At 46.2% G+C, this 20566-nt stretch overlaps 1 protein-coding gene across 5 annotated transcripts in view; it reads right to left on the bottom strand.

Annotated features, from left to right (window-relative positions):
• Positions 1–27: 27 nt before the first annotated feature.
• lef1 (lymphoid enhancer-binding factor 1) overlaps positions 28–20566 on the bottom strand; it is a 34913-nt gene continuing 14374 nt past the window's right edge. For 2 of the 5 annotated variants that reach the window (XM_037251497.1, XM_037251491.1), the window contains 7 exons: positions 10562–10691; positions 8305–8395; positions 8094–8213; positions 7467–7629; positions 7274–7381; positions 5615–5663; positions 28–1381 (listed from right to left, as the gene is read on the bottom strand). In XM_037251497.1, coding sequence (XP_037107392.1) covers positions 1302–1381; positions 5615–5663; positions 7274–7381; positions 7467–7629; positions 8094–8213; positions 8305–8395; positions 10562–10691 — 741 coding nt within the window. In that variant the 3' untranslated portion in view covers positions 28–1301. Of the gene's footprint in view, positions 1382–5170; positions 5213–5614; positions 5664–7273; positions 7382–7466; positions 7630–8093; positions 8214–8304; positions 8396–10561; positions 10692–20566 lie in introns of all 5 variants that reach the window. The other 3 variants (XM_037251522.1, XM_037251515.1, XM_037251506.1) reach the window with 3 other exon arrangements.

The following is a 20566-nucleotide window of genomic DNA, read 5'->3' as shown; positions in this document are numbered from 1 at the left end:
CACACCTTGGTTACAACACACGAGTGATCAAATGAGCAAATGGTGCCTTTTTATTGATTTTTCTTAAAAAACAACAAAAAAGAAAATGTGGAAACAGTTCAAAGACGACCACTTGGGAAGCAAAAGTGCTTCTCCAAGACAACAGAGACCCCAAATCATATCAACACGGGATAAAGTCATCATCATCGTGGAGCAATAGTAAAATAGAGGAAATATTAATTACAGAGATGTTTGCGTGGTGGGAGCGGTGACAAAACAAAACAAAAACTGAAGCGCTCACTATTTTGCCACCAGGAAAAGAAATAAAGGTCCATTGCAATGTAAGAGACTGCCAAGTGCTGGGGTAAATATATAATATCTGCTTCATTTGTCTGTTTGTCCATCAATAAAATATAGACCTCACTCTCGCATGTCGCCTGAAAAAAAAAACCCAAGAAAAAGGAAAAGTACACCCACACAGACACAGAGCATTAGATTGTAAGATTATGAAAAAACAAAACAAAAACAAGCCTTCAAGAGAAGAAATGGCTTTCCTGTGTTTCCAAAGCTTACGTTCATATTTTGCACTATATATATATTTATATATATAAAAAACAATATTAAAAAAAATTTACACCATGAAATTAAAAACTAGGGCTCAAGATTAAAAAAAAAAAGAAAATGAAAAAAGGTTGATCCTTTTGGCCAACCAACTGGTCCAACTTATAAAACAAATTTAAAATAAAAAAAGTGTCGCGATGAGATGAGACGAGATCCCTCCTTGTTTCCTTAGTGCAATCTACAAGAGTTGATTGGTCCGTTTGATCGGAGGGGGCGGGAACCCCAATATGGTCGCCGGAATGTCGACCCGAACCAATTGAGCAGGGCCTCAAACTACAGTTATGGAAAAATATAGTCAACATTTATTACCAATACTTGTGCTTACCTATTTTTCAACCTTTAATTTATTTGTTATAGTCTGTAGGTTTCTTGCTCCTGAATTTGACAAAAGAGGTAACAAATAACTTACAATAACTTAGTTGGAGTGTGCAGGTGGTGTGTGTTTACGTGTGCGCGGATGTGTGTACAGGAAGTGACACACACACACACACACACACACGGACGCTTTGAGTGAAAGAACGTGAGTGATGGTGATTGTCGTGTTCAGTCAGTGTCTTTCCAGCAAGGAGAATGTGAGGTGGAACTTTTCGGGGGTGTCAGGTGATAAGTGATGGGCAGGTGGAGTAGTTAAGGGAGGCGGATGTCGGTTTGGGGAGGGGGGGGGGGGGGTGTACTGGTCCTCTGAGGCTCTTCATGGAATCTTAGCAGGCCTCCATCTCGAGCAGAGGCCCCGCAGCGGCTGCCTTCGCTTTGCATGTGGAGAAGTTGTTCCGTTTTCCTCCTGCAATGACAGAAAGACATGAGTGGTGGTCACTTATTGCCATAGCAACACAAAGGAGTTGCGCCAAGAAGGGAAAAAAAATAATCATATCAAAGATGTACAAATAGCAATCAATGGAAAATTGGACTTGTAAAAGATGAGGGGCTTCAAGTTTCAAAAGTACAAACACGCCTACTGAAAATAAAAAAGACATTTTATATTTCCCCCCCAAATAAACGACAACTTCATCTCGATTACACAGCTTATTTGGGCCGGAATTCAATAAACAAATAAAAATAAATAAATAAATGAAATATTAATCACTGACATCAGTTCTCAAGTTAGCATCTTCTTGTTAGCCATATTTGAAACCTCTTCACCACATGTTCTCTAAGCCTAACCCCATCCTGACATCCCAGCACAACCCAGCAAAGCCCAAAAAAAAAAAAAACTCCCACCCTTTTAGACACCGCAGACATGAAACGATTCGGCCTTCCTGCTTGGGGAAAGCAGAGTGTATGAGTGTGTGTGTGTGTTGCTGTCGGCAACGGGCCAACACTTCACAAGGTCTGGCCGACACAAACACCAGGATTCAGGAGCAACTTGACCCCTCCTCTCCGCCTCCTCCCGCCTGCATTAGCACTCAGGAATGCCGGCTAGCCTTTTTTTTTTTTGTACACAGGAAATGAAGCACTCCTCTGTTCATACACGCACACACGGCGATCCCTGTGCCGGGACACGAGCTCTCCGCCGGGCGTTTGAAGTGCGTGAGGTTAAGATAACTGGCGCGGCCTCACGTCTCAATCGGCGCTTTCAACCTCCCGTGCGCCCAATCAAAGGAGGCCGCGGCTGGGAAAGGCCCGCCTCTGAGCATCCATTACCCCCCCCTTTACTGGGCTATTTCTTCTGGTGCCATTAAGAAGGTAAACACGGCGGACAAATTGGTCTTTTGAAGGAAGGCTGGGAGAGAGGCCACAAATAACACAGCGGAGGGAGACTACACGAGATGGACAAAAGTTTTGGAGAAGCACTTCCAAGTTGACTTTTTGCAGCACTGATGTGACGATCCCTCGACGGGCCTGTAGGACCTCACGAAGAAGCCGTCCAGTGACCTTGGCGCACATATGGCGAGTAAAGTTACGCCGGGGAGGAATAAAAATCAGTGGGTCCATTAAAAGAGGCACCTGGAGGAAAAGGAGGGGGAGATTTTGCACACTCGGCACTTTCACCAACGCCCTTTCCGTCCCCATTAACTTTTATTTATATTGATTTTTTTTAAATAATGTGCCATCACAAGGCTGGCCAAGAAGGTCTCAAACGTAAAAAAGTGAGCCCACAAACCGCCAGCATGTGTGGGTGCGACTAATGGGAGGCGCTGGCCACATCAGACGCGGCAACCATGGGGGGCCCGCACAGTTCGAGTCTGGCCGTGACCCCCCCCCCGTCCGTCTGGGGGGTGTCGGGAGGGAGGAAGGGGGGGGGTTGCGGCGGCACGTTCAAAGAGTCTGAACAATGACTGGTCCCCTTCACTGTGGTCCCGCTTGAAAGTGAACCCGCCGAGGGAGGGAAAAGGGAAGGGGGCGCCGGAAAGAGAGTCCAAACTTTTTCAGACTTGAAAGCACTTTCAGGGATGGCAGACTCAAAAGCTCGTTTCTTCTACTGTACATGTGCAACTTTAAGCAAGACTTCAAGTCCGTCGCTGTGCAACACAGTCAAAACCCTTCGAGGGAGTTTGTCATAACAGCCAAATGAGAAGGTTAAGCGAGCAGAAAATTGAATGAAAAATAACAATGCCCCCCCCCCCCTTCCTCCTCGGCAGATAAGCGTTTGGCGAGGTCCCGCGACTCGGACTCAGGAAGCGCCGGAGACATGACAAAGACCCACATGGTGTTTAGCGCGGCGCTTCACAATGGGCCTGCGACTCTGCGCTAACACACGCAGGGGAGCAGTCTAAACAACAGGCCACGTGTCAACAAACACAGTCCAGGCTTTACAACGAGCTCCTTTTCATGCTCGCTTCCTCTCAAAGGAAGGAGGACAAATATCAGATTTGCAGCGGGACCAACACATGCGTATCCCGCGAGGACATCGAATCATTGTTTATGATATTATACATGAATTTGCGCTCGGGCCCATCCGACCGATATGGAGGTTTTAGGGTCGATGCTAACATGGAATGCTAACAAAACTTGTTGTATGCTAACAATGCTAACAAGACAACTTCTGTCATTTCGGCTTCATACAGACAGAATATATCAAATACCTGATTGTTGTCTTGTGTGGGGAAAAAAGGATCCAATTGGCTATTAAAAAAAAAAAACATACACAGAATGCAAGATTTGATCATATTTGGACAAAAATAACAATTCTAATTGCTATCTTGTGTTGAATCACCGTAGCGGAAAGAGGAAGTCAAAAAACGATCTCGGAGGCTCGAAGGACTGCATGGAAAGTCAACAATTTTTTATTTTTTTTGGTGGCGTCTAAACGGAGCTAACCTCAATCCGGCTCTGTGGGATCTGCATAAATTGAGGGCTCGGGGAATTGCGGCAGGATCCTCGGCATTATGCATATTACGTCAAGGGCTGTCACCGAGAATCAACGAAGGTGTCCATCCCGCCGCGGCTAGGCGCTGCTAATTATTGGAGCCCGGATAGACGGGCGTCTTAACGCTTTGAAAGCCAACTGTGGCCAAAGAAGATGGAGGAGGGGGTGGGAGGGGGGTTTGAGCGGAGAGCAGCCCAATTTGGGGAGCTACTGGCTCATAAATCGATGGACGGGGTTGAAACCTTTTGTGCCGTTTTTGACGTAAGAGCAGATTAGTCACAAGTGACCGGCTTTTTCGGGGTGGAATAATAGGATGCTGGCAGGGAGGTAAATATCCATCCTGCCATTTTCTACGGCGCTTGTCCTCATTAGGGCCAGCTGGAGCCTGACAGTCAGCTGACTTGGGGCAAGTGGGGGGTCCAAAATGTTTCTTTGTATTGTACAATTGAACAAGTTAGGGTTTTTTTTTCACGAAAATTGAATTTATGGGGTCAATGACCACCTTTAAAGATGCATTTTGCCACTTTCTGTCCAGTGAAAATGACATCACAATTGCTGAGAACTTATTTTATTGGGGTCAAATTTCCCCCTGGACATTTCTTTTTTATCTCCAAACCTAAAACTTTTAAAATTCGAAAACTTAAGTCCAAAATATACAACATTTTCTTTAAAACTATATTTTTAAAATACATTTTTTGGGCTGAAAATATTCAGCAGTTGCGTTTGTTGCTAATACTGAAGCAGGTTACTTACTTACATGCTAATCACAAGGCTACAGTTTTAGAACACAATAGAAGGAAGAAAATGCTTACAAACAAACCAACACATAGGTTGCCAAATAATCCTCCCTCTTGAGCCCAAGTGGCACTTTTTGAAAGAATGACCACAATCAATACATCTCGCCTTTTGTTCCGCCCATCTAACAGGCAGCGTGAAATCTTGTTAAGGCGAAGCAGCTCATTTAAAAAAAAAAAAAAGCTCCTTAACGTCTGCTTGACAAAAAAGATGCGACACATGTGGACCATATGGAGCAAAGATGATGCAAACTTTTGGGAAGGGGTGAGGGGGGGTAATTAAATTAAAAAGTATGACCACACATACTTTTTTTTTTCTAATTGCATCATTACTGCTCCAAGATATGTACACACACAGTATAATGGACACAATGACTATGGCATGGGCCTTTTTTAGGATTAGTCTGTTTAGTTTATCTCACATCTTCACGTTGATGACCTAATGTTAGGGTGGGGAGGTGTGTCTTACCATTTTCTCAGATGTACGCCGTTTTCATTCTCTGGCCCGTACCTGCAGAAAATGGCATCTTTTAAGACGGGGCGAACAAAAAAAAAAGTGGAGGATTTCGAGGCAGCGTGAGCTAAATGCAAGCTCACAATTTCAACTTGCTTTTTCTTTGGCTTTTTGGCGGGATGCAACAACACAATGCAGGTATAGTCAATCATTTAAAAATAAAACAGCGGAGTGGAAATGAGTAGCGCAGCATCTCGAGGTTGTCATTTGTTGGCGTTGACGTCATCGACGTGTTAGCGGGAAAATGTTTGGAAGACGTCTCAAAAACGAGGTCAGCGAGAAATAACATTGAGCAGGCAGACAAACAAACGTGCAGAGAAAGCGTCCAGACTAATCCCAAAAGGAGGCGTGACGTGGACAAGATGTGAACGATGATATGGAGGGCGAGCGGACACTCACCTGCGGCCGACTCCTGGATCTTCTCCCGCTTCCGCTTCTTCTTCTTCCCCTAAAAATATACAAAGGAACGCATAAAGTGTGGCTCCAGCACTCACGCTCACTAGACCACTCTGATTGGCTGCTTTCTGCTGCTGACTGTCATGTTCACTCATCCCCTGCCGGACATCTCACCGGCATGCCGCCCCGGACACTCCGGAAAGCTCGCCGCCGCCAACCACAAAACTACCAAGCCGAGAAAGAATGCGCGCTTCATTTCCTTCTTGTCCAATCACATTGCACCTTCAATGTGTTGCTATGCAAGTATTATTTGCCCAACATCTTCAGAATCTCCAGTGGAGGCGTTGATACACACCCACAATTAAAATTAAAATGTTCTTTTTTTCTTTCTTTTAAACCAACAACTTTTAGATTTGCCACTCTGTGCCTTGATGATGTTGACATTTTTGTGTCCTCTGATTGGTTCAGCTGTTTATCCTTCCGACTGGATGATCTTAAAATGGGCACCAAATATTGATCTACAAGAAGATGATTTAAAATTCATTTTTGAAGTGCGTCTTTCAAGGGGAAAAACTAGCTGAAGCTCACACGCACCTTAATCGTCTCTCCGCGTAATTGTTAGCATGAATGCTAGTTTAGGCGCTACAATTTGCTGGCCGACCAATCTAGTCTTTACAACATTATCATTAAAACTCAATTAAAAAACGCTCACTCCCATTAAGCTCAACGACGACGACAGGCGCCACGTTTTCTTCCCCAAGAGCTGCTGAGGATTTATTAGCACCCCAGGGGGATGATGTAGAGGGGAGAATATAGGTAGAGATTCTTAAGGTTCTCAAATATGAGCAGCACTTTTGGTTCCCCGCTAATCCACTTATTCACCGGCTAATCTGCCAGCAAAGAGGACACGCACACACACGCGGTCGGGGGTGCTCGAGGAATACTCGAAAGTGACAGAACCCGCCGTTCGCTCCAATATAACGTACTATAGCGGTGAGGAATTGTCTCTCGTCAAAGCGTTTGTGTTTGGCGGTGCAGTAGCAGAGGCAGGAAAAGAGGAAGGATGCCGTCGATGTCCGAGGGGAGGCAGATAAACACCACAAAGCACTTTTTTAAGAATTTTTTTTGGGCCGGTGGTGGAGTGAACGTGAGTGCCGGAGCCACACTTTTCATAAAGGCTGGTGCTCTCTTTCTCGCTCGCTTTCTTTCTCACTCACACAGACACTTGCAGGATTAAGAATTCAATGGAAAAAAAAAAAAGATAAGTTACCTTTTTTTTTTTAAACTGTTTTTTAACTTTGACTATTTTACTTTTTTTACATATTCAACTTTTCTGGAGTTTTTTTTTCAACAAAAATACTCATCTTTTCTCTCAAAAATAAATGACTATTGTTGTGGTATTATAACTTTGATGTAAAAATGTAAGACTTTTTTTCTTGGAAAAATATGACTATTTCCCTAATAATATGGAGAGGTCAAAAATCTAAAATTTGTATAAAAATAATTCTCATAAAATTGATCCAAAAATATTTTTTGAAAATCCTTTAAGATTATTCACCTGGGGGACTCAGCTGCTTTTTTTTTTTTTCTTCTTCAAACACACAATCATGCGCGCGCACACCCATACACGCACCTGTGCGGAGCTGTACCGTTGGTACTTACATAGTTGTCTCGGGCAGACCAGCCAGGGTAGAGCTGCATGTGGAGCTGTCGTTCTTTGCGGGCTAACTCGTAATACTTAGCCTGCTCTTCCCGAGATAACGCATGCCACTGTTTTTGGCGAGAAAGGAGACAATGCTCGTTGAATCTCTTTCATTTTTTCGTACAAAATAAAATGCGTGAGAGCGCCACCTACCCGCCTTCCCAGGATCTGATTGATGGCGGCGCTTTCCTTCAGCGTGCATTCGGCCACCACGTTAGCGCGCATCTCTTTCATGTAAAGCATGAAGGCGTTGAGCGGCTTCTTGATGTGCGGTCTTTTGGGCTCCTGCTCCTTTCGCTGTTCGTGCTGTGGCTTCCTGTGACCCCAAATCAGAAAATAAAATACAAAACAGAAAAACACTCACTCTAAGGCAACATTCTTTATCCTCTGCAAAGAGTGACTACTATTACTGCAGCTCCCTGAGCTTCTTCTTTACGTATTTTTATGGAATTGACTGCCCCCTGGTGGCCAAGGTGTAAGTTAAAGTACCACTGACAACACACTGAGTCTCTCTTTTTCAGCTGTTGCACTGGGGTGAAACTTTCAAAGCATGGCCGTGGCTAATGCAGCAGCTATCATCCATCGCCACTTCAGGGCGCTATCAGCCCTGTTGCCGTATCTTCTGGGACCGGGATTTGGTGCTGGCTGAGTGCAACACCACCTTCCCCGAGGAGCCCCTTTAACAGGCCCGAGACCGACAGATAAGATGCTCACTTCAAGGGAAGGCTAGCGGAGTACCTGAACCTGATACCACGGTGAAAGGAGGGTGGGCCGACTCACATGTGCATGATGTCGGTTTCGTGCAGGGGCTCGTGTTTGACCTGGGGGTTGACGATGGCCGGGTGGGGGATCCCTGTGGCGTGAGGACCCGGCGGTCCGGGGACCATGTGGTGGGAGAACCTGTCGAAGTGAGGTTTGGTTTCAATTAAAAGTACGGGACTGGAATAGATTAGATGGATGCATGTATTGATGGATCACATTCAAATCTCACCATCCCAGTGGCGGCGTGAGCTGTCCCACTCCTCCTGGAGACAGCGAGTAGAAGTTGGAAATGTCAGGTCCTGCATGATGCCTGGACATTCCTAAACAATAGACACAAATTATAATTAGGGTCATCTAGTATACAAAAAATAACATATCCAACCTAGGCCAAAGCCTGAATGGGAAGTGAAACATCTGCAGTATTGTTGTGGTTATTTACATAAATCGTCTGGAGCTACTGCCGATGAGTCCGCCTATTAAAGTCTGAGGAGCGTGGTTCTTCACCTGTGCCGTTGTGAATCGGCGCTAACAAAACTCGAGTTGACTCGACACATTTATTCTAGTGATAAACACAGAAAAAAAGCCCAGCATGCTGGACTGAGCAAAACCAAATTGAACTTGGTGGAAGGAGCTGTAAAAAATGGAACAAAACCTTTGCTGAGGAAGGTAAAAAAAAAAAAATAGGTGAGAAGAAGACGGACTCTGCCATAAAGCGTCCACACAGACACACTGGTGCACAAAGAGGGTAAATGCCCGCAGATTAGCAGCGCACGCTAATCCCTGATGGAGCCGCAGCCCTTTTCTCCCCGCCTCAATCGCTGTGGTCTGACGAGTCCTTCCTCCTCAGAGAAGCAGTCTGAGCGGGGGGCTTAGATTTCCAAAGCTTGTGTTGCGGCGCTGGATCCACGGCGTGTGTAGCGCTACCCCCTGCCCACTAATCCACCCCCACCAAGTCTCCTTAGAGACCCCCCTCGAGGGCATAGGAGGAGGAGGAGGGGAGTCACGGCGTGTTAACCTTGTCACTCACACCCCGAAGGTGACTAATAACCCCCCCCCCTCAGGCTTCACACATTCACACCCCGGCATTTCCTTTCTGGCCGTCAAACTATCTCCATTCCAATCAGAGTCACTGTTTTATGATTCCATTTTTCAAAACGACGGAGGGAGGTTTCCATGCAAATGTATGAAAGGCCCTCTGCGCGACCTTCTGCCCCGCCCATCCACGCATATAATATAACGTCCCGTAATGAGAAGATCAGTGATTGTTCTTCATAATTAACGAGCAGATCAAAGTGTGAGCCCGCTGAGGCGGCCCGGGACGTCGTCGTCCGTGAAGGACGGAGCAACGAGAAGACGGATTCATACTTGAGCAAATCGGTTTTTAGTGCGTTGGGTGCGTTAAAAAAGTTTTATGGCGAGTAAATAAAAATAAATAAAAAAGAAAATAATAATCAAAAAAGGTCCCTTTTCCTTTATATCTAATTTTATTTCTTTATTTGTATTTATTTGGACTTGTATTTATTCATTTAATTGTATCTATTTATTTATTTTTATTTCTGTAACTATTTCCGTATCTGATCTCAAGTTTGCTCTCCTTTCGGCACTCGTCACCAACTCGGCGCCCAACTTCCTCAACTGTACGATGCGACGACGACGTTTCTGTTGCGCTCTGATCGACGCAAACTATTTCCTGCTCGCTGGATGCCTCTGAAGCCTCTGACATATGTGGAGCAAGCAGCGTTTTCTTTAGACGTCTCATCTCACTTGCACCTTATTAATAGACGCTCCTCAGAACCTCATCATCATCATCGCCGCCAACGTCGCTCTGCCGCTCTTCAAGTGGAAGAAGAAAGGCGAGGAGTAGAAAAAGAAGAGACAAAAAGGTGTGTGTGTGTGTGAGGGGGCAGATGAAAATAAAACACGACGGAGGCCTCGCCTGCTGCGACGCCGAGCGGCTGTCAGCTCGGCGGGCTTGATGTTGCTGCAGATAGACGCGAGGAGGGAGGGAGGGAAAAGGGCAGCGCGACGTCCCACGGGCGCCTTCAGATGAGTTTGGAGCGGGAACCAAAGTAAAAGACGGCTCGGATGTGACAGTTTGTTGACGGCGGACGCCAAAGTACACTCGAGTTTATTTATAGCCACTTCACCCTTCAGCCTCTCTTTCAACCTGGAAAACGTCCTGCAAGGAGCCGAGGATCACTTTTATGTTCCTTTTCTTAGTTACTTGCAGCAAAACTAGATCTGTAGTCAACCTGGTAATTTTCCATCTGTAAAAAAGATGGGCGGAGACAACTCGGAAATTTCCTGGAGGGTCGTATCGGAGCAACGGGTATTCCGCAAAATGTCGATTCGAGACTTTTCCCGCCCTTTTTGTGTCGAAAGGAAATGAGCTTTCGTTGACTGCCGTGGCTTTTTAACAGCAACTTTCCACAAAGCCATGACAAAGTGATCTAAACTCTGTTTTTTTGCGATGTTGGGGAACGTACCTTGTGGTTTGTTATCCTGAGGGTGATGACCGGAATGGGATCCCGGAGCAAAGTGTTCGTCGCTGTACGTGATCAGCGGGGTGAGCGGGTGGACGGCATGAGACGGCTGCACCACGGGAACTTTGTTGGACTGCGCAGGAGGAGAAAAACAAACATTTTTGGAATATTTTCTGGGAAATCCACAGACACAGACAATAAGTGGGTTTTTTTCCCCAGGAAATAGACGGAATCACTGTGTGACCTGAGAAAGTTTGTCGTGAGGCCTTTTAGATGGTTGCTAAAAAAGTCAAATGGGAGTATGGCGGAGAGTGGGGATGCAAAAGCCAGGGGTCTTTGAGACAGGAGATCAAAGGCGGTCATTAGCCAGTGAATAAGGGGAGTTCATTACAGAGCAAGAGCCGGCGGGAGAGGATGAGGAAGGTGGGGGAGGCTTGGGAAGAAAAGAGAGACGTCTGCAGCAGGAGTGCAATCAGCAGCCCGCGCCGGCCGTCTTAATATCGTCGCTGACTCACAAGCCTGCTTTCTGACAGCTCAAATAGACCCGAGCCAAGCCCTGAAAGTTATGGTTGGACCCTCCACTCCCTTCCTCTCCTCTATTGTGGCTCCTCTCACTCTGCAAACAGCGCTTACACGCTTCAACGGCCGTGAACACATGTTAGCGCTTAGACACGCTAAATGTAACGCAGCGCAAATGGAGCCCAGACCTGCGCCGGACCGAGCCTTCACCTCCACAGGATTTTTTTTTTAGTGTTGAGCAAGATACATTATCATTTGTGGTCTAAATGAAATAATTTCCCCGAGGCACACCTGATGATCTCTCACGGCACAGCGGTTGGTCTCTAAAGTAATTACACTTTGCGCCTGTTTTTTTTCCCCCACCTCGAGGGGAAAGAGGAGGAGTCTCTTGGAGGGAGGCGTTTATTTGTCTTAAGTCGATGACACCCCAGGTGACTAATTTGGGGGGCACGGCGTCTATTAAGGTTCTTTTTATACGTCTCACTTTGTTTTGGTGGTGATTTAGCGGTAGGAGAGCCAAGGCGACATTCCTAAGTGTTTAGCGGCCGAGGCTAGCCAGCACTTGCTCGCCCAATCCCGATACTCGCACACACTAAGCGGGTGAGTGGAATTTCCCAGAACCCCTCGTAGACTGGCACGGCGGCTCGATCCGAAGACCCCCCACCTTCTGGGAACGTCCCGAGCGGGAACACCATGCTGCTAGCGTGCGGTTGTACAAGTTGGGCGACCACATGACGCTGCTGGTGCGCCGCACTCATTTACTGGGTGGGGAATAGAGCGGCTCCTCCCTTTGGAAAATGTTCTCGCCTTTTTCTTTGTTTTGCACTTCTGTATAAGCTGCACCGACACGGAATGGGGCGGATGGGGTCAAGCTAGAGGGTTTTCCGATTTTGGAGGGAGTGTCAGAGTTGTAAAAAAAAAAACGAGACATGCTGCCTGTGTGTAATAACGTCTGGGAAGTGTGTGAAGTCTTAGACCTGAAACTTATTCCTCTCGTCTGGTTTTATTGAAAGATCCTTGGCATGAAAACTAAAATATGCCCAGATTTTCAATGTCAGTGTTGTGGATAATTAGCAACAACATTGACAAAGTCGCAAGTTGAATTTGTAGCATCAAGCTAACGGATTAATAAACTAACCTCTGGATCTTTCGGCAACGCTGTAGTAAAGATTTCAAACAGAGAGAATAAATGCTGGATTTTTTTCTGTAATTTTGCAGGAACTCTGCGTCAAAGAATTATGCTTCTGCCTCCGCTCAGGTGAGCAAGGTTGTTTGAAAAAGGTGACAGGCTAATCCCTCAGCGTGGGAAACCCGGACCTCATTTTCGGCTTATTAGTAGGCCCATTAACCCAAGAGGAGGGCGACCGCTACGTGGCCTCACCAGGGGCAAGGCCTGGACTGACAATCACCGGGCTGTGGGAAGAAGATAAGAAGTGGCTGGATTGTTATCTTTTTAGCTGGGGGTGTCACTAACATTTGTTCAAACCATCCAGGTTGAAGAAGACAGCGACACAAGCCGGGTCGGCGCAGAACCGAGGCTCGATGTTGTTAGGGCTTGTCAGATGGGATTTGAGTCAGCTTGTTAATAAACGTCCGCTCGATTGTGGTGAAGTCAACCGAGGAAAACGGGTAAGGCCTCCGTGACCAATACACAAATTTATGGATATTTGGGTGCACGTTTGCAGCCACAATAGCCAATTGATAAAAAAATAAAAAAAAGCAACCAAAGGAAAAGAGCGAAGCACGGTCTCGGTTTTACGGCGGAGATCCGACCGTACGACGACAACAATTTTCTCCACATGAGCTCGATAAAATTGATTTTTTTTGTTTGATTTAATCACGTCCATCTAGCAAACATGACATTAGATGACGTTATGAAAATGAAATAGGCAGCCACTATTGTTTTTTATTGTTTTTTTTGGGATGGATGAGTGTGTGAGGCCACTAATTTTCTTGTTTTCAGTAAAAACCAAAACAAGCAAGCAGCACGCAAATCCGCCATCCAGTGCTAACTCCCCAGCTGTTTATGAACCAGCTCACATGCTTTGCACACACTCCATTGTTGCTGCAGGCGCGAGGAGTCCTCATTGCATATAAATTACAGAAGTGGGAAGTGATTATTATGAAAAAAAAAAAAGGAGAAAACATCTTCCCCCTGCTCCACTCAGCAGAAGTGCTATAATTGAGTACAAAAGCTGTGTTGAGAGATGACGAGGGGGGTGGGGGGGAGTTACTCAACGCCGCATTAACGTGTGTTCGGATTCATTCTCGGTAACTATTGCCGGAAAGGCTGGAATCTTGCGCTGTCAAAAACAAAAAGAATCTAGAAAGGGAATGAAATGAAGCATTTCTTTCCCCACCCCAAACGGAGCCGTTGTGCCAAGTGTGTGGTTACCCGTGCCGCGAGATTCTGGAACGGCTCCTGCAAGGAGTCGGCCGCTTGCCAGCTTCAGTTCCGCACAATGAATTTCCCTTCGAAAATCACATCTGAGCACTTCTACTTGGGAGGGGCCGGCCAACGCTCGATAGCAACGTCCAAATTCAATGTTTTCCTTGTCAACCTGGCCGCCTCGACTTGTGTGATTTTGAAACTCCCATTTTAATGCTCATTAAAGATTTTCAAGGATCCACAAGAACTATATATGGAAGTGGAAAAGTGTCCGTTTATTTTGGGAGAAAAGCCTTGACAATATGGTGAAAAGTAGAACATCCCCTCCTCCCCTCCCTCGTTGAAAGCCAGCGGAGACCAACCTGAGGAAGCTTAAATAAATAAGCAATTAGCATTTTGTGCAGCGGGTTGAACTCCACCAGCTCGGCGCGCACGGCTAACTCGGGAGCCAACCATTGGCAGGGTCCGGGGGGCTTAATGTAACCAAACCCAATTAATGGAGAAGAAAGCCCTGCCGCCAGCGAGCTGCGGAGGCGCGCCACCAAGCCCGAGGGGGGGTGGGGGGCGGGGGGCAATGAGTGGGACAAGCGGAGCCGAGCGTCGGGTCCCGAGTGGAGGAGGCTACGAATAACAGGAAAAGCCTGCCCTGGAGACAAATTTACATCTGTGAAGACACCCCCTGATCTCCCGCCTCTCGCTCTCTCTCTCTCTCTCTCTGCATTTTAATCATAAATCCTGCACGCTAGTCAAGAGTTGACGCTGAAGGGAAGCGCTGACACGAAAGGCCGAGGCCAGTTGGAGAAAAATAGCGGAAAACATATCAAAGGGGATGAAGGATCAAGTCGTAAACTCCCAAGCGATTCGGATTTGCTGGAACACAATATTTGACTAACTTTTACGGCTCAACATGCCCTTTCCTGGGACCCAAGTGGACTAAAATACATCACAGGGTGGAAAGTGAATGAGCCTTTTTGTCGGACTGCCATGGGGCTCATTTTAGACAGCGATCGTAACAGAATCCAAAATTATTTATGACACCAGGCAACTTTTTATTATTACAAGACAGCAATATGAATTAATACTTTAAATCGAGGTGTGAATGGTATGAGTGGCTGAGTTACAAATGCTAAATTATGCAACAAAAAGGCAGTAAGAATAGTCAGCGGCATTCCCGCGCATGTATCTGCGGGACTCATTTCAGACCGCAACCCACAGATTGAAAAGTTCTACATAGTAGTGTCAAATGCGGTCACGCTCCACGGCACGCCTTGAATGAGTCGGCACGGCAGCACAAAGGCGCTATTAACAGCCGAGTGTCTCCAACAGCACGAGATGGATTACCCGTCATCCTCCAGCTGGCAGGAAGCGCGTGCGCTCCGAGCAAACCAATCACGCTTCCATCGCTCTCTCGCTCTCGTTCTGTCTATGGCGGCGATGATCTCAACGAGGATAATTTGTGTGAAATGTGCCTGCCCCAGATGAAAAAGGCTCAATCCGATTTCTCAAAACGGTGATTCCACTGGTAATTTTTATACGTTGCAGAGTTTTTTGAAGGGGAGGGAGGGAGCACTAACTTGGTACAAACAATTTTGATGCTTCCCATGTGAGCTTTTATTGCAAACATAAATGATATTCAAATATAAAGAAATATATCTATCATATATAATAAAATAATGTTCATTTTTATATACATTTAGACATTTTAAAAATGAAAAAGTCAACTCTTTTCTCGCTCACGTTTCCATCGTGTTGATTTCAAGTTGCGAAAAATCAGAACGACTTCTACAGAAATGTAAGTATCACTTCAATTTGTTTTGGTTTTGGGCAAATTAAAGGGTGAGGACAAAACCCGGTCTAGACTACGGGCTTCCGTCTACTTTGGGCTTGGTGGTTTTGTCGGAACACCACATTCATTCAGTTCGAGTCGCAAGCACTGAGCATGTCAAACAATGGCGGAAAACCAGCAAAAGGAATGTTCTCCAGATTAATACAGGGATGTGATATGAAATAGATGAAGATCTCAGGGGGGCGTTAGCTGCATTTAGGCCGCATCAATAGCTAATTGCCGCGATCGAGTGCCTGTTTTCAAGCACGGGGAATGTTAATCTGGGAGCCTTAAATTGGATCTCCTCCGCAAAGCTCAACCACGTGCACGGAGGAGGGAAAGGTTTGGAGCGCATTGGAGTTTGCTCCTCTGATTCAATCGGCGATATTTATAGAAACGTTGCATGATTTATCGTTAGCAGCAAAGCTGAGTGAGCTTTGGCGCCGACATACGCATTGAACGAGGCCCCGGGAGGTGTACCAAAATAAAAATGGCAGCACCGGGGAACTAGCGCGCTAGCCTTCGTACAAGTAGTTTTGTGTGTAGATAAAATACAATAAAAATACATATTAAATTACAATGAAAAAGGGATCAGAATATTTACATTCTTTAATTGGAAGTCAATTAAAAAAAATATTACAGATTTTTTTTCAGTTTAATTAAGATTAAAATAAAAAATATATGAAACCATTTTAGAATACAAAAAGTCTGGTTTTACAATAAAGATAATGTATCAACTAATAATTTTTATGAAATAAACAATTTAATTTTCATACATTATTTTGTAGTCTAGTTTTGTTTTTTATTTATTTCTTTTTTGTCATTTTGGGGCCATAAATCTCAGCAGTTCTTGTTAAATGAAGCACGACCAGCACAGGCTAATTAGCATGCTAACCATCTCCCAATAACAAAAGCGTCATGAACGAGGCCGCCTCGCACGTGATGAACAAGAGTGGATTTGCCTGCGACACCTAGATAGCGCGCACCCCCCCCCCCCCCACACACACACAATGCGCCAGCCCTACTTCCCTCGACTCCCAGCTCGCGCCCAGGTATATTCTCAGCCTGAATGGTTGTCACTTTGGATTTGGGAGCTCGGCGTTGACGGGGTGGGAAAAACGAGTCTGGCGGGGGTCTCTTTGTGCAGCTCTACCTGTGGAGAGACCAGCGCGGGACTAAGCCATATTACACAATACACCTTTGGAGAGGAAAGGGTTAGACCAGAGTTGGCTGTGAGCATTTTTCAACGGCTGAGGGGGGAAAAGAAAAAAAAAAAAGTGGGATGGATGGCGGGTTGGGGCGGTGCGCTTTTGGAACGACAGACGGTTTTGACCTAGTTTTCCGACGGATGCGCTCCCACTCACATGACGAGCCAGAATAGAAGCGACAAAAATATCGGCGGCTCAACAAGCACGTCGTCTTCACGGGGGCATTACAAAGGGATCAGACGTACCGTGCGGGGGTTGCGTCTGTTGGGGCAGGTCCCCCGGAGCCCCTCAGGTACTGAGGCACCTGCGTCCCGGCCTCTGCCTGACCTAGCCACCCCTGAAAATCGCAGGACTAAAAATAGATCTTTTCACCTCAAGGCACGCTGACCTGGCCTCAAATGACAATTCAATGACTCCTAGGATGGGCTAGAGCAAGTCCTCGCAACCTAAGGCCTGTGTGGGTCATGTATGGAGCTTGAGATCATGAGATGCCTCCAAACAATTAAAACCTCAGCTCAATTATTGCCCAAAAAAATAATAACAAACAATCGCAGCGATAGTGATACCGACATTCAAGATGAGCCACTACAGTAATTCTGCCAGCTCCATCTAGTGGCATGCCAATGAATCACAGTTCAGTTGTATTTAACTTGAAATGTCTCACTGAGTATTTTGTGTCATTTTTGCCGGAAGTATAATAAGCAGTATTCATGATGACATGACAAACCTTTGGGCTTATGGACTGTACAACAATCCCGTCAGGCCCACTCATTGGGTGTGTTTTAGGGGATTAAGTGGTAAAAATGTCCAACATCTGCCTTTCAGCCTGGAATTAGCCCTTAATCACACCATACACCTTCAGGGTCCCCGCTAGTATGTGAATTAAAAAAAAAAAAAAACTATTCAGATCTGATCCCCAAAGCCTAACAAATGGCTTTTCTGCTTCTCCGTCGACCTCAAGAAGCTCTTCACGGAGATGAACACGCTAGGACTCCGCCCCTTGTCAATTAGCTAGGTTTTTGTTGCGTGCGTTCAATGCTAACATAACAATGAGCGTGTACGACATGGTCTGCTTATCCAACCCCCCCCAATCCTGATTGAAAGAGATGCTAATGTTGGATTTCGGGAGCACAAAACAACGTCCTTAAGCCCGGTCGGATGTCGCGGTAATGCTAGTGCACCCGATGCCATAGATACAAAACATGTGCCACGTGCACCCCTGTCACTAGCAAAAAAACAACAACACAGTATTCCAATTAATAGTGAGTTTGTGGAATTTGAATTCAGCAGAAGAATGGACCCGTTTTGGCGGCCATTTTGCCTTGCATTGCCAGTTGCGATGACATCACAGTGCTATGGGTTCAATTTGCCAACGTCACATGACCAATTCCAGCAATGAAGTGAGCCGTGACAATTATTACCATTGACTATTGTGACTTATCGTTTTTATAACCGACAATTTGGTAATATACCAGCTCGGTAATCCAAGACGCCCTGCGGGCAATTTGGCATTGTTTGGTGCGCTAACTTTGAAAGTAGCCGCTTGTAATGACGGAGGCTGTCAGAGGGGGTGCAGCGGTCGCATTCAGCTTTCATCTCAGCTACAGAGGAGGAGTGGATTGATCCGCCGGTTTTGATGCGTCGTTTGATGCCGGTCAGCTCAAAGTGGAGGACGCCTGTGTGATGTCTCGCCATCGCGGGACATAAAAAGCTTCACCTGCCTCCCTCTACCCTGAGCGCAGTTTATGACCCCCGGTGCATTTGACGACTCCCCGCTGAGACGGATACCGTTTTCCATTGATGCCACATAAATACATTCAGCGGCCCACCTTTATATATATATTTTTAAAGCCCGGGCCCGGTTCCTCTTCGGCTTTGTTTCAACTCAAGCCCTGATCGTAATAGGACAGTATAGCTAATTTATTTAATGCGTGCATCCCGTGAGGAAAGCGTGTGCCTTCCATCAGCCGGAGAGAGCGAGAGAGCAGCTCGATGATCAAAAGAAACACGGAGCGCTCAGCGAGCTCGTCAGAGGAACTAATATATTCTTGCTAGATATCTAAGTGGGTTTCATCATCCTGCATCAAGTGACTGCTCAGGGGGGGGGGGGAGAAAAACAAGGCCTTGTTCTCATGCCGGTGACATCAGCGAGCACCGAGGGGGGTGGCAGAAAAGCTCGGTTATTTCCAACAAACGCAACCCGCAAGTGTGTGAACGCCGGAAACGGGAATTCGCGCCAATGCTTGCGTGCCAAAAACATCATGTGACTCATTTTTATTCCGTTTAATTGTGGTAATGCAACAATTGTCATTCGAGGCCAAAGCGAGTCTGTTTTTCAGCAATTTCATCACGGCGAACGATGAAGCAACGACGTCACGGCATGGCCTAAAAAAAGCCACGCATCCGATTGGGATCTCCAGTTTGAATCGCAGCTGCATGACGTGACAAAATCGCAGATGCAACAGCCGCAAAAACGCAGAGCCATACCAAGATGGGAAATTCTGCATACACAGTCCATATGATTTCCATATTCCTATCATTTTACATGGACAGAATGCGTGGCTCAAAAGTGAAGTGTGGGGAGTGTCTGTATCATTGGCTAGAGCTTTTCAAATAGCCATTTGCTTCATTACTATATTACAAGTGGCGATCTTGCAGTTGCTTTTAAACGCACTGTACTGTATAGAGTCCGCTTGCGCCATTTATACCACACACCGCTGTTCACTCCCACAATGGCGCAGACACCCATTTTACACCATGAGGTGAATGGTGTCTTTTGCAGTGTTCTCAGACATTAAGTGACGACACTGCAGTTTTGAGAAGACACAATGGAGATGAGAAACATTCAAAACTGCTTTGCTTTCGTCTTTGACTCCCCCCCCCCCCTACCCTCCCCACTCCAGCCATAGTAAATTGAGCGCCGGAGGCAGAAAACTTGGCCAAGCTTGCATTTGGGAGCTGACTGTGGTGGGGCATGAGGGATAGAGATATGGCACTGAGGCAGGGAGAGGCGACTGGGGGGGGGGGGGGGGGCGGGGCAGTGAAAGGTGGCAGTAGGTACTGGGGAGGAGGCCTACAATGGCGGGAGGTGACATAACGCAACATTTCAGTGAGTCACGGCACAGTTTTTACATTCGAAAAATCTCACGGCAAGTCTCCAAACAAAAATAGCGCCGTAAACTCTCTCCTTTGTCGTGAAATGTGGGAAATTAAATTTTCACGCATCTTAAAACATTGATTTAAAATATATAGTTTGTTGCCTTTTTTTTACTTCTCTTTCATACACTACTGGTGGTCGGGAATCATTGACATAATGTATGTGGCGTTGTAACACAAAAGGCAAGACGTCTCATTAGCGCTCCGAGGCCTCGGCCCTGCCGTAAATATGGCTTCATCTGCAAGTGTAATCGCTCGCATTGTGCTGCGATTTTCTGCTCTGCTGGACGACAGCTTGCCCCCACCAACTCCCCCTTTTCTTCTCAAAGTGCTTGTTCCTGGTGACTCCAGGGCTGCCAAGCCCTGGTGCGTCTCCCAGATTACAGGTTCCAAGAGTCACTAATCCAGAACCGGGTTGAATTACACGCTACACTGTATCGGGACAAAGCCCTTAAAACCGAGACTGTTTTTTAGTTTGGATTGATTTACACTAGTGAGGAAAAATTAGCAAAACACTAGCATGTACACAATCCTGAGCCTAAAAGGCTTAGCATTAGCTAGCATAACTAGCCTAAACACAATCGAACACCATAGATGATCCAAAGACACATACTGTGGGGAAAGTTTCATCAATCAAAGTAAAAACAACAACACGGATTTTCGACAAAATGGCGCCAAAGTCATCCTTTTATCGCTTGAGCAACAAAACAGCAAATAGCGGCTAACGAAGCGGCGCTTCACTGTAATTGCCTCGAAACCGTGATTGATTTCAGCCTCGGAAAAGGGGAAAAGATGATGGCTAACGGCCCCTCCCACCCCCTCTTTGCGAAAGAAATCACCCCCCCCTGCCTGCCTCTCCGGCACTCGCTGGCGCAGCCAAGACTCTCCATCTAGTAGGAGGCAGGAGGCTT

This window comes from Syngnathus acus, chromosome 1, assembly GCF_901709675.1.
Source record: "Syngnathus acus chromosome 1, fSynAcu1.2, whole genome shotgun sequence".
Taxonomy (NCBI): Eukaryota; Metazoa; Chordata; class Actinopteri; order Syngnathiformes; family Syngnathidae; genus Syngnathus; species Syngnathus acus.
The sequence above is the reverse complement of the archived record's forward strand: the minus strand, read 5'-3'. Positions and strand labels throughout refer to the sequence as shown.